We start from the raw sequence: 12,569 nt of genomic DNA on the forward strand, positions 1-12,569 counted from the left end.
GGCGTCCTTCCACGTGTAGCCCACAGGCTGACGTGGAGAGTCAGTCAGTTCCTGTTCGAGGTCGCAGAGCTGCTCGGAGAAGCAGCAACACCTCAGCGCAGCGTCCCCGCAGGCCACCTTCTTGTGACGTGGGCTGACACGGCCAGTCGTGCCTCCTTGTCCAGTTAGGCTGCCCGTCCGAGAGCTTATTATACGGAGAAGATCAATGAAGCTCTGCATTGATGGAAGCAAGAGCCTTGTTTCATTTATTATTGTTTATAATCTAATGAATGTTACAGTAACTTTGCTTTGATTTATTACTCCATCTATTAAATTGTTTTAAAACCCGGAGTCTTGGGGCTTACTCTTGTGAAATGGTTGTTCCCCTTATCCGTGAAACTGCGTTATTCTTCGCAGTCAGGCTCAGCTTCTTGGAGGCGCTGGAGGCTGCATGTTAGGTTGTCCTTTGAACTCTGCGCGTTGGCTCCGGAGCCGTGGACCCATCTCTCATCGGGGTGCCCTGCGCCTCTGTGACTCTCTCGTCTGACCTGTGGATTCGTGCCATGTGCCAGGCCTTGTGCTGGGGACTCAGAGGTGACCAGACCACCCTCAAGGAGCTCCCTCTGCTCCCGGTAAAGAAGGGAATAAGCACATAGCCAGAGTGGGCAGCACTGCAGAAGGACAGGGCTCTGCGGGGCTGCAGTCCAGGAGGGCTGCTCAGAGGAGGCAGCATTTCCATGGGCCTCGTGGTGCCCGTGAGGCTCTATTCCCATGGAAACCTGTGACCTCAGGCTCTCATGAGAAGAAGCTGGCACAGCAGGTAATGCCTTGATGACGGCAGAACTTGGCCATCTCCAGGCCTGGAAGGGCCAGTGTGGCCAGAGCTCTGTGAGCTGGGCGGGCTCACAGAGGAGGGAGGGTGAGGAAGGGTGGCTGGAGAGCAGAGGAGTGCAGGCCAGACTCCTGGAGGCCCCAGCAGTGGGGGGGAGGGGCGGGGGAGCAGTGGACGGAGCAGGGGTCCCGCCTGGTGTGGGGCAGGGGAGGTGAGAGACACGTTTCTGTGACCACGGCGTTCACGCGGGGAGTGGGCGTTTGGGGCGGAGGTGGCGGTGGAGAAGCAGCGGGAGGCGTCCAGAGAGAACGAGGTTTCCAGTGGGAGCAGGAGGGGGACCGACGCCCTAATGTCCTGAGTCGGAGAGGCTGGACTCCTGCGGGAAGTCACGTGGGGACTGAGTGCCCTGCACTGGAGGCTGGCCTCCGGGGCGGGCGCTGCAGGGTGAGCTGGCGGCTGCTGCCACGTGGAGCTGGGGAGGAGACCCCGGGGAGGCCGAGAGTGGTGTCCTGACACCCATAATGAAGGCCGTGCAGGAGGGCAGGTCGGTGACAGGAGGACAGGTCCCGTGTTGCTGGGAAGCTGAGGGTCCCAGAAAGTCTCCTGTGGATTTGCAGCTGGGCTGTCACGGAGACTTGGCTTAGCGATTTCAGCGGGTGGTGAGGACAGAGACAAGGCTGGGAACAGGCAAAACCCTGGGCACGGCACAGCAGACAGAATCCAGCGTGGTGTAAACATGTGCGTCGTGAGCAAGCCAGGCCAATGCCAAGAATGCAAGGCTGGCTTAACATTTTAAAATCTCTTAAAACAATTCACTGCTTTAACCATCCAGAAACCAGACCTCAATATGGTTAAAGATATATCATGTTTATGGGCAGGAAGACTGCGTAGTATCACAAAGACGTCAGCTGTCCCCAAGTCAATCTGTGTTTGTAACCCTAACCCCAGCAGGATGTTTTGGGTGTAATTTGGCAGTTGTTCCGGAGTTTTATATGCAAGTATAAAGGGCCAAAAATCACAGAAACAATTGTGAAGAAAAGCAAAACGGGGCATTTATTTATGTTACTAAATATCAAGACTTATTATAAAGCTAAACTAGGAAAAAGTGCTATTAGAAATAGATCAATGGAACAGAACCAAGAGCCCAGAGAACAGATCCCCAAACGGATGGAAAAGTGGTAAAGGAGTCGTCACATACGTGATGGGGAAACCGGACAGTATGGAATTCCATATGGAATGAAGTAACGCTAGATCTCCCCTTGCGCCATACCCACGAATAAGTCCCTGTTATTGTAAAAACCTAAATGGGAAAGAAACAACCTTACACGTTTTACATGGAATATTGAGACTCATTGTGGGGTCAGACTAGGGAACTGTTTCCAAACAAGACATAAAGATGAAACCCTAAAGGACTATGTTGGCTAATTTGACTACCTTAAAAATAAAGGCTTTCATTTCATGAAAGATACCATAAAAAATTGACTAGGTAAGACACAGAGAGTGGGGGAATTCTCTGAAATACAAGTAGTAGACAAGGGAAATAGAAAATAAGCAAAGGATAAGAATAAGGTGTTCGCAGGAGAAACCCAAGTTTCCACTCCTCTTAAAAAGAGGTGCTCAGCTGCGCTAGTCTAAGAAAAACGCGAATAAGACAACAGCGATGTGTAATCTCACCCCAGTCGGCTGGCAGAGATCCAGGTGTGCCGGCACCAGGTCCTGGCAAGGGTGTGGGGCAGCAGTCACTGCTGGGCGCCGTGTAGAAACCTGCGTGGAAGGTGCCCATCCACCGTGACCCAGAAACCCCAGCCACGTGTCACATACACGTACACGCACGTTTAATGCACCCGGGTGTGTATCTCTCCCATGTGCTCAAGGACACGGTGCAATGTTCGTTTTAGTATTGGTTCTAACAGTGAAAACATTGGAAGCAGTCTTCATGTCCAACAGCAAAACTGGATAAATAACTTGCAGGATTATTGTATATTGGATCTTGTAGCGTTAAAAATAAGCTCATGTTACGTGTTGCAACATCGAACGTTTCTAAAATAGGACTTTGAATGGAAAATAAAACAAGTTCCTTAGCCAGAGCAATGTTGAGGAAAAGACATGGAGCTGCAAGGATCAGACTCCCTGAGTTAAGACTATACTACAAAGATACAGTCATCAAAACAAGTTCCTGAGGAGGGAGGAGGTACGATGGTGCAGATAAAGTTGGTGAAGGCCCTGAGCCCTTGCAAGGGTGCCTTTGACCTTGGTCATCGACAATGAAGATGGCAGCCACCTCTGGGGGGACAGTTGCGTTGGGAGTGTCCAGCACAGCGGACACCTTGGAAGTCCCCACACGACCTCAGGCCTTTCTAGAGCAGTGACACCCGTGTGCGCCTGCTTATCGCCCTGCTCCCCCCATAACCCCCATGCTGAGTTCTGTGCCGATCGCTTTATTCCTTCGTTCTGTTTAAACGCACTCTTTTGATTGTGTTTCTGTTATCCTGGCACCACGCCCTGTGAAGTTTCAGGAACTATCCTCTTTCTCAACATTGCGAAGCCCCTCTGTGGTTTTTGGTGTGACTTGCTTGTTCTCCTTGCTGTGTCGAGCTCCACGGTAGGACTGGATCACGAGTATCTGTCTTCACGTTGTTAGGCGTTTGGTTGCTGGGTCTGTTGGTGTTTCCGGCAGTGCCGCCTGCCTTCCCATGCGTGTGTCCTGAGAGCCCCGGCTTCTGAGAGAGAGCTCTGTGTGTGTGTTTATGCACGGCTTCCCTTGGGTGTAAACTAGCTGTGAGGCCGTGGAGCTGTCCGTCTCCCCATGGCTGAGTGCTCAGAGCTTGCGGGCCCCCCGTGTTACGAGGGATCCACAGCCAGCCTGGGTGCACATCACAGCCTCTCGTGTCCTGAACTTTGTTCTCCGAGGGTGGAGATGTTTGCATCTGATCCTGATGGAAAGTCAGTGCTGAGCTGAGCGCAGCTGCTTCCCTGACACCACAGCGCGTGTGCACGTGCAGGGCCGTACCTCATTTGGGGGCCCTGTGTCCTCGGGGCGCTGTCTGCTCCCCGGGATGGAGCAGGTGACATGTCAGGGGTTCATCATAATCTCCTTCCAGCCGTGAGTCATTCACGCCCATTGATTCTAACGTAGAGCAGCTCACGTTCTGTGGTTTGCTGCAGACTGGAGGATTAGTTATCAGCTGTGTCTTAGGAAGTTCTTATCCTCTTCTCAGATGCATTTATTTTATTTTTTAAAAAATGACATGTTGAAAATGCTTTATCCGTAGAAACAATGTAATGTAGTGCCTTCCGGGAGGAGCTGTGTTGCATTCAAAGGCAGTTGGCCTTCCTGATGGGCAGATTCCCTGGCCCTAGGCTGTGTGTGACCCCCTGGCACGCCCTCTCCTGTCCTAGAATGCAGCAGCTGGCTTCTCGGAGAGCCCCCTACCTGGGGGAGGGCGGTGGGTGTTCCCTGAGACTTGGAGGAGGGAAGCTCCCTTCTGCAGGCGCCCTGGGAGCTGAGACCCAGCCTTCCTGTTCCCACGGTGCCCCCAGAGGTACTGTTAGCGCCTTGGGGTCGTGTGCGAGAAGCACTTGTATGGTTTCCTCTTTCATTGTATCTGGAGAAGAAAATTTCGCTCCTGTGCCCCTTCCTGCTCAGTCGATTTGACTTGAGGGTTCGGAACTGTCTGAAAGCCCACTGGACGCGGGGGCCGAGGGCTAACCTGTACCTGGGCCTCTAACGTTGGCGCAGAAATGATCGGTTAATGAATGTCTGATCTGTTTGCATATAAAAGGTGGAGGGGTGTTTCCAAGGAGTAGCTTTTGCCGGTGAGTCCCCGGCCCGCGGCAGGTGGGTGGCGGCTCCGTCCGTGGTGCCCTCCGCAAATCCACGCTTCGCCGACGTCTGTGGATGCGTGGCTTCCTGTCCAGCATGGGGGCCGTCTGCCTGCGGCCCCGTCCCTTGCCCTGGCTCTGTGTACCTGCAGAGCGGCCTGCGGCTTTCAGAGCTCACCTCCCGCAGGCAAACGAGCGCCCAGGTGTGGCCTGTGGTCCCGTCAGCCGTTAGCCGACCTGCTACAGGCAGGGGACTGGCTTCGCAGCACTGCAGACCCTCGAGGATCCAGTGGAGCCGGGCAGGTGGGACCAGGAGCCACACGGGCCGGATCTGGTCCGCACCCAGCACCCCTTCAGAGCCCTGTCGCGAGAACTGTGGCCTTGGGTCCCCGTAGCCGCGGGGCGAGGCCGCCCCTGAGGCCATCTCGCTGCCAGAGGTCAGGGCGCCCGCCCTGTGTCTGCTGCTCCGGGGACACAGGAGCGGCTGGACTGCATTTCGCTAATGGAGAATTAATAAGCACCCTTGACAGTCAGGTTTATAAATATGTAAAAAGTATTTTAATTGTTTCTAGCAAAACGGGCAAGGAGTCAATACTCTGAGACGTGACGAACACACTGCTGACAGGTGCGGGGTCAGAGGACCCGCGAGCCGGCGTCCCGTCGGCAGGCTGCTTCCCGCCACCTGTCCTCACAGCCTGTGACAAATGGGCCCTGAACTGTATCGATGGAGTCGGTCAGACGTTGAAAACGTTGAGTTGAACTTTGACTTGAAATATTCATTAGAGCTAATTATGGATTTTCTGACTCTATGAGTTGCAGCTCTGTACCTGCATTGGCAATTTATTTTCCATTTATTTATTGTAAACTTCTTCATATTGTGTTGGCTTTATCACAGCCAATGAGGCAGTAGTTGGAATCTTTGCAGTTGCGTTCTTTACTTACGCTTTCTCTGAGTGCTTCCTTTACCCAAGCAAACGGGAGGATATCCGTTCGCTCGTGGGCGTGTCCGGCCGCGTTCCAGGGTCCAGTGCTGCCCACGCCCCTCTTCTTGGAGGGGCCTTGACCGTCCACGGTCAGAACAGAGAGCGGAGGCTGGTCCTCGCGTGTGTGCGCCGTGGTGCCCAGCTCCTCTCAGAGAGGATTCGGGGCAGAGACCTGATGGGTGGTGAGTCAGGCAAGCAGCACGTGCGCTCCGTTTATTTTGTGCCTGCGCTGTGGGGAGCGGGAGCCTGTCGGCACTGACCACATGCCTGAGTCCCCATCACACACATGGATACACACGAAAAAGATGTGTAACTACACACGCACACACACACCCAGTTAAGTCTGAATCCCAGGTAAACAAGTGACTTTGGGCGCCAGATGCCCCATCCCCGCCCCAGCCCAGTCCCTGCACTTTGGCCTTTTCCTGAGGGGGGCGAGCAGGGCTGACTCATGGCCCAGGACAGCTCCCGGCACCCGGCGGGCGCCCCGTGGCTGCTCGTGCTGTTGACCGTGGATGGGCAGGGCCGGTGGCTCCGGAGGCTCTGAGGTTGCAGCTCAGTCCTGAAGGACGAGCAGGTGACCGCAGGGGACTGGACCGGGCGGCAGGCCTGCCGAGGGGCAGGGGGAGCCACGGCGAGGCTGTGCTGCCCGGAGCGGAGCCGTGTCCTGCACTCAGGAGCCACCCCCTCTGCCCCGACCCTCGCCCGCTGGACCGCTGGACCCCGCAGCGGACGGGAGGCGGGGGGGGGGGCGGGTGCGTCCACTGGGGAGATGCCCACTCGGGCTGGGCTAGCGGCCGGCGCTCCTGGCGTCCTGGGTCGGGAAGTGTCTGCTGCTGCCTGTTGAGTTTGAGGGCTGATTGGGCTGCAGTGAGCTGAACTCCTTTTCTCACCCACAGAGCTTCTTAGTCACCGCTCAGGACTGCTTCAGAAACGCTCCCGGGCTGGCCTCACTCCATTTCTCTGTTTGCTCTACAGGCACTAGGAAGCTTTTACTTTCTTCACGAATCCTTAAAAAACATCTCCCAGTTTGACTTTAAAGGTAAGACTCCACGTGTGCCCTGCTGTCTTCTGGGATCCTCCATCTTGGTGGAGCCCCGACCCCCTGCCCGCTAGTCTGGCTTCTCCTGGTCCCTCCCACCCAGTGTTCCTGCCAGAGCACCGCATGGTCTGGGTTTGATCGAGGGGTTTGCGCAGTCACTAAGCAGGGAATCATGAGGACACCTGCTTTCTGGCTTCTCTGAGGCCGAGGTGGCCGGCCTGTGCTGGGCGGCTTCCCGCTCCCCGTCCCGCCCCGCCTGCGGCTCCCAGCCCGTTACCGCACCTCTGCCACCCCTCGCGGCTCTGGCGGGTGACTCTAGCTTTCCTATAATACAGTTAAGAGCAGAGGGAAGTGTTTTGTATCTGTGTTCCTGCCGAAAGTGAGAAAGTAAAAAAAATGAAAAACACAACTGGAGGATAGCATATTTCAGAAAAAAATGGGCGAGAGCATATGTTTGTGGCCGAGCAGAACATGTAGCCCCGTGTCTAATGGGTAAACACTGTGTGTCTGTACCGAGAAGAGTCACCCAAGATGCTCATGACACGAGGGTGTGTGAGTCTGTCCCCTGATCTGAGGAGCTGCCGTCCCTGCTCCATTCAGTCTGCGGGATGCGTGTGCATTTATCTTCCACGCAGGGTTGTCTCTTCATGTTACATGTAAATCCGTCTGAGCTCCACTTGGGCTGTTGAGCCAGATCACATTAATCTGAGATGCCTCCCGAGGTGAGATAACTGTGGGAGCGGCTGATTATGTCGGTTTGTTCAGATTCATTTTCACCACTCACTCGGGAGACGGATCTCACTCACCAAGCTGGGAAGCAGTGATTCCATCCGCGTTGAGAACAGGGTCCCAGCCAGGAGGTGACTGTTCGCCGGCCCCGTAGCCTGAGCTTCCTCTGCGCTTGAGACGCAGCATCTGCCTTTCCTGCCGAGGAGCTCAGAGCGGCCCAGCAGACCTGGCGGGAGCCGGGGCTGGGGCCACTCTTCCCACGACCCTACCAGACGCTGGACGTCGAGTGTCCTGTCCTGTCCTCGGGCCACGGAGCTGTGAGCAGAGGGGCTGTGCAGACACAGCGGCTCCAGACGAAGCTGGAACAGAACAGGCTGCGCTTCTAATAAACCTGCACCTCAAACTCCACAGGTGCCACGTCTGTTGAACTTTTCCTTCTTCCAAGTAACCTTGTGCAGACATGTTTTATCACTAAATCAAACTCGTCCTACAGTACCTGGCTGGCCCACAGTTTATTCACAGCTGTACCTTCCATGTACATTTATCTGACTCTAGCAAAACCTCCATGCTGTCAGTGACAAGACCCATGACAAAACGGGCAGCGGCCGTGCCCTGAGCAGGCGAACCTGGCAGGAGGCTGTGTCGAGTCTGAAAACACACCGGGGCGTGGCGTGGCAGGTGTTGCTGCCTACCAATCCCTAGCGTGGGCGAGGCCGGGGTCTCGGGCAGGCTCGCACTTCTGCCTGGAATTGAACTACAGCAAAAGCAATCCAGGTTTGTGAAGTTTGAATCAACTTTTGAAAAGAAACAGCCTGAATTTTAACAAAATGTGTTCCTACTTAGAAACTTGAGATGAAAAGGGGTGAAAGGGACTCCAGTTTCTGGTCCAGCACGTGATGAGCTTGGAAGCTGTCACTCAATCCTCATGAGAGACGATCCAAACACGCTGAAAAGAGATGATTCTTCTTAGGTCCCTCAGAGGAGCAAGGTCACAGGGCACACTGCTGCCCCCGAAACAGGGGAGACAGACAGACGGGCCCAGAGAGTCAGAGCCCACTGAGCAGAGAGCACCGCACGGCCAGGACACTAAGAGAGGCCGAGCGTGGGCAGCTGGTGGGGGAAGCGCACCCAAGCTCAGGGCCTACCCTGTCGTGGGCTTTACCTCCTGGAAGCTGACCAGGTTCTCACACTGAAGATCAAAGAAAAATCCCCAGACATTTCTGGCAGGGGAGGGGAAAGTAGCTATTGTGAAATATGCCCAGACAACTCTGTTCTTCTTAAAGGCCTGCCCTCAGGGAAACCCTGAGCCCAGCCCACTGGGGTCTGATCAGGGCCTAACCAATGGGGGAGGGAGGTAGACGATTGCAGCCTCCTCTAGCCTTCCTGTGCAACCTGAGAAAACAAGAAGAAGAGCAAATTAAATCCAAAATAAGCAGAAGAAAAGAAATAATAAAATTGGAGCATACATCAATGAAATTGAAAACAGACACTCAGAGAAAACTAATGAAACCAAAAGCTAGTTCTTTGAAAAGATCAATAAACTTGGTAAACCTTTAGCCAGGCTAGCCAAGAAAAAAAGAAGACACAAATTACTAGTATTAGAAATGAGAAAGGGGTCATCAGTACTGATCCTGTGGACATTAAAAGGATGATCAAGGTATATTGTGAACAAGTCTATGCCTATAGATTTGATAACTTAGATGGCCCACTTCTTTGAGAGATACGATCCACCAAAACTCATTCAAGGAGGACTAGATAATATGCATGGGCCTTTGTCTATTAAGAGGAATTCAATCAATAATTAATAACCTTCTAAAAGCATCAGGCCCAGATGGTTTCCCTGGTGAATTCCACCAAACATTTAAGGAAGAAATTATACCAATTCTCTACAATCTCTCTCAGAAAATAAAGGCAGAAGGAAAACTTCCTAATTCATTCTATGAGGCCAGCATTACCCTAATAACAAAACTAGATAAAGGTATTACAAAAAAGGAAAACTATAGGCCAGTATCTCTCATGAACAGAAAATGCAAATTCCTCAATATAATATTAGCAACTCAAAACTAACAATGTATAAGAAAAATTATACACTATGTCCGATTCAGATTTATCCCAGGTGTGCAAGCCCGATTCAACATCCAAAAAATCAATTAATGTAATCCATCACATCAATAGGCTAAAGAAGAAAATCACATGATTATATCAATAGATATAGAAAAAGCATTTGATAAAATCCAACACCCATTTATAATAAAAACTCTCAGCAAGCTAGGAATAGAGGAGATCTTCCTCAATTCAGTAAACAGAGATTCTACACTAACTTCAAAATTAATGGTGAGAAACTAGATACTTTTACCCTAAGGTCAGTCACAAGGCGGGGATGCCCACTCTCACCATTTCTCTTCAACATCATACTGGAAATCTTGGCTAATACGACAAAAAGAAAGGAAATCAAAGGCTTATTGATGGGAAGGGGCTGTCTTAGTTCTTAGGTAACATGTTTACATAGAAAATCCCAAGGAACCACCACCACCAACAGTAGCCACAGAAACTGGTACCAGTAAGCGAGGTTGCAGGGCATGAGGTTAATAAGCATACGTCGGTGGCTTTCCTCGATACCAGCATTGGACAGGTAGAATTTGAAGTTTAAAACACAATACTATTTACCTTAGCACACGTACAAAAAGAGGTACTTAGGAATAAATCTGACAAAATATGTATAATATCTACATGAGGAAAACTACAGAATCGGATTGAAGGAATCAAAAAAGACCCAAAGAAGTGGAGAGATAGTTCATGTTTATGGATAGGAAGACTCAGTATGGTCAAGTTTTCCCAACGTGATCCATAGATTCAACACAAGCTCATTCAAAATCCCAACAAGTTATTTCGTGAATATTGACAAACTGATTCTAAAGTTTATATGGTGAGGGAAAAGACCCAGGAGAGCCAACACAATATTGAAGAAGAAGAACAAAGTCGGAGGACTGACACTACTCAACGTCAAGACTTTCTATAAAGTTGCAGTAATCAAGACAGTGTGGTGTTGGTAAAAGAAGAGATGGATAGATCAATGGCACAGAAGAGAGAGCCCAGGAATGGACCCACACAAATACAGTCAACTGATCTTTGACACACGAGCAAAGGAAACAAAACAGAGCAAAGAGACTCTTCTCAACAAGTGGTGCCAGAACCTGCTGGACATGCACGCACACAAAAAGGAATCTAGTCACAGACCTTACACCCTCACAAAAACTTAACATGGATGATAGACCTAAATGTAAAATGTGAAACTGTAAAACTCCTAGACGATAACATAGTAGAAAATGTAGGCAAACCTTGGGTTCAGTGATGACTTTTTAGATGCAACACCAAAAGCATGATCCATGAAAGCAATAATTTTAAGTTGGACTTTACTAAAGTGAAAAACTTACATTCTGCAAAAGACACTGTTAAGAGAATGAGAAGACCAGCCAGAGATGGGAGAAAATGTTTGCAAATGACACATCTGATAAAGGACTGTTATCCAACATATACAAAGAGCTCTTAAGACTCAACAATAAGAAAGCAACCCAATTTAAAAGTGAGCTAAAGATTTGAACAGACATCTCACCCAGGAAGATATACAAATAGCAAATAAACATATGATGAAAAGATATTCAACATCATATGTCACCAGGGAAATGCAAATTAAAACAACAATTAAAACCACTACACACCTATGAGAATGGCTAAAATCTGAAAACTTGACACCGCTGTGCTAGCAAGGACGTGGAACAACAGGAGCTCTCACTCACTGCTGGTGGGAGTGCAGAACGGTCCAGCCTCTTTGCAAGGCAGGTTGGCAATTTCTTGCAAAGCTAGACATACTCTTACACATCCCTTGGCATTTACTCAAATGAGTTGAAAACTAATGTCTGCACAAAAACCTTTACAGTAATGTTGACAGCAACTTTATTCGTAATTAGCAAAACCTGGAAGTAACCAGAATATGTCCTTCATAGATGAACAAATAAACAAGCTGTGGTCCAGAGACAATGGAATATTATTCAGCAGTAAAACAAAGTGAGCTATTACGATACAAAAACTCATGGAGGAACCTTTTAGGAGGAACCTAAAATGTGTGTTCCTGACGGAAAGCAGCCCACGGGAGGAGGCCGCCTGCAGTATGTGGCCAACAACTGAGGAGACGATGGAGACAGTAGAAGCATGGCTGGTTGACAGGCGCTGGGGGAGGGAGGGATGGACAGGTGGAGCACGGGGGTAGGGCCGTGGAAGGGCTCTGCGTGCCACTGCAGCGGTGGGTACATGGCGTCATGCGTTCGTCAGGACCCCTAGCGCGTACGAGCCCAGCAACACGAGATGTTGGGAAGCTGTTGGCGGGGCGGATGGGAACTCTCCACTTGCAGCTGAGTTTTTGTAATCCCCAGACTGCTCTACAAATACAGGCTCTTTTTTTTTTTTTCTGTGGTACGCGGGCCTCTCACTGTTGTGGCCTCTCCCGTTGCGGAGCACAGGCTCCGGACGCGCAGGCTCACCGGCCATGGCTCACGGGCCCAGCCGCTCCGCGGCATGTGGGATCTTCCCGGACCGGGGCACGAACCCGTGTCCCCCGCCTCGGCAGGCGGACTCTCGACCACTGCACCTCCAGGGAAGCCCCAATACAGTCTCATTTTTAAGAAAGAGGCCTCCTCCCCCTACCCCTCCCCAGTCTCCCTCTCTTTCCTCAAGGGAACTGGGGTTTCATCTCAGCAGAACTGCCTGCTGTGCAGCCCCCGCCCTGTCCTCAGTTCCAGGAGCCTGCAGGTGGCTGCCCGTGCCTCAGAGCCGGTCCTGCACCTGTGCCCGCCTGGCTCACTGAGGGCTGCTGCATCTGTCCTATGGGCATCCATCCGTCCTGAGGATGTCCGTTTGGGGGGGCGTCCACCCCTTTGCAGCTCATGAACCGATGCCCCCAGTGGGCTGTTTTGGTGATTCAGCCTTTGCTACGAGGATCCCCATCCTGAGCAGACCTTTAGAAAGAACTTTCTTTGTTCTCAGGTCCAGGCGATACTTGGGGCCGTGGCGGTTAGCAAAGGGGCGTAGGAAGGAGGGATAAATAACCCCCTGCAGGGCGCCCGGTCGGTGGGCCCGAATGGCCCCAGCAGCAGCTCAGCGCCTCCCAGGGACGAACCCGGATGTC

The 12,569-nt window shown here is 51.7% G+C and overlaps 1 protein-coding gene across 4 annotated transcripts in view; it reads left to right on the forward strand.

Moving 5' to 3' along the window:
- Positions 1-12,569, forward strand: part of INPP5A (inositol polyphosphate-5-phosphatase A) — a 179,044-nt gene that overhangs the window by 111,352 nt on the left and 55,123 nt on the right. For all 4 annotated transcript variants that reach the window (XM_082611844.1, XM_082611845.1, XM_082611846.1 and 1 more), the window contains exon 5: positions 6,595-6,658. In XM_082611844.1, coding sequence (XP_082467970.1) covers positions 6,595-6,658 — 64 coding nt within the window. The remainder of the gene's footprint in view (positions 1-6,594; positions 6,659-12,569) is intronic.

Source organism: Mesoplodon mirus (genome assembly GCF_964341445.2).
Source record: "Mesoplodon mirus genome assembly, chromosome: 2".
In the NCBI taxonomy this organism is placed as follows: Eukaryota; Metazoa; Chordata; class Mammalia; order Artiodactyla; family Ziphiidae; genus Mesoplodon; species Mesoplodon mirus.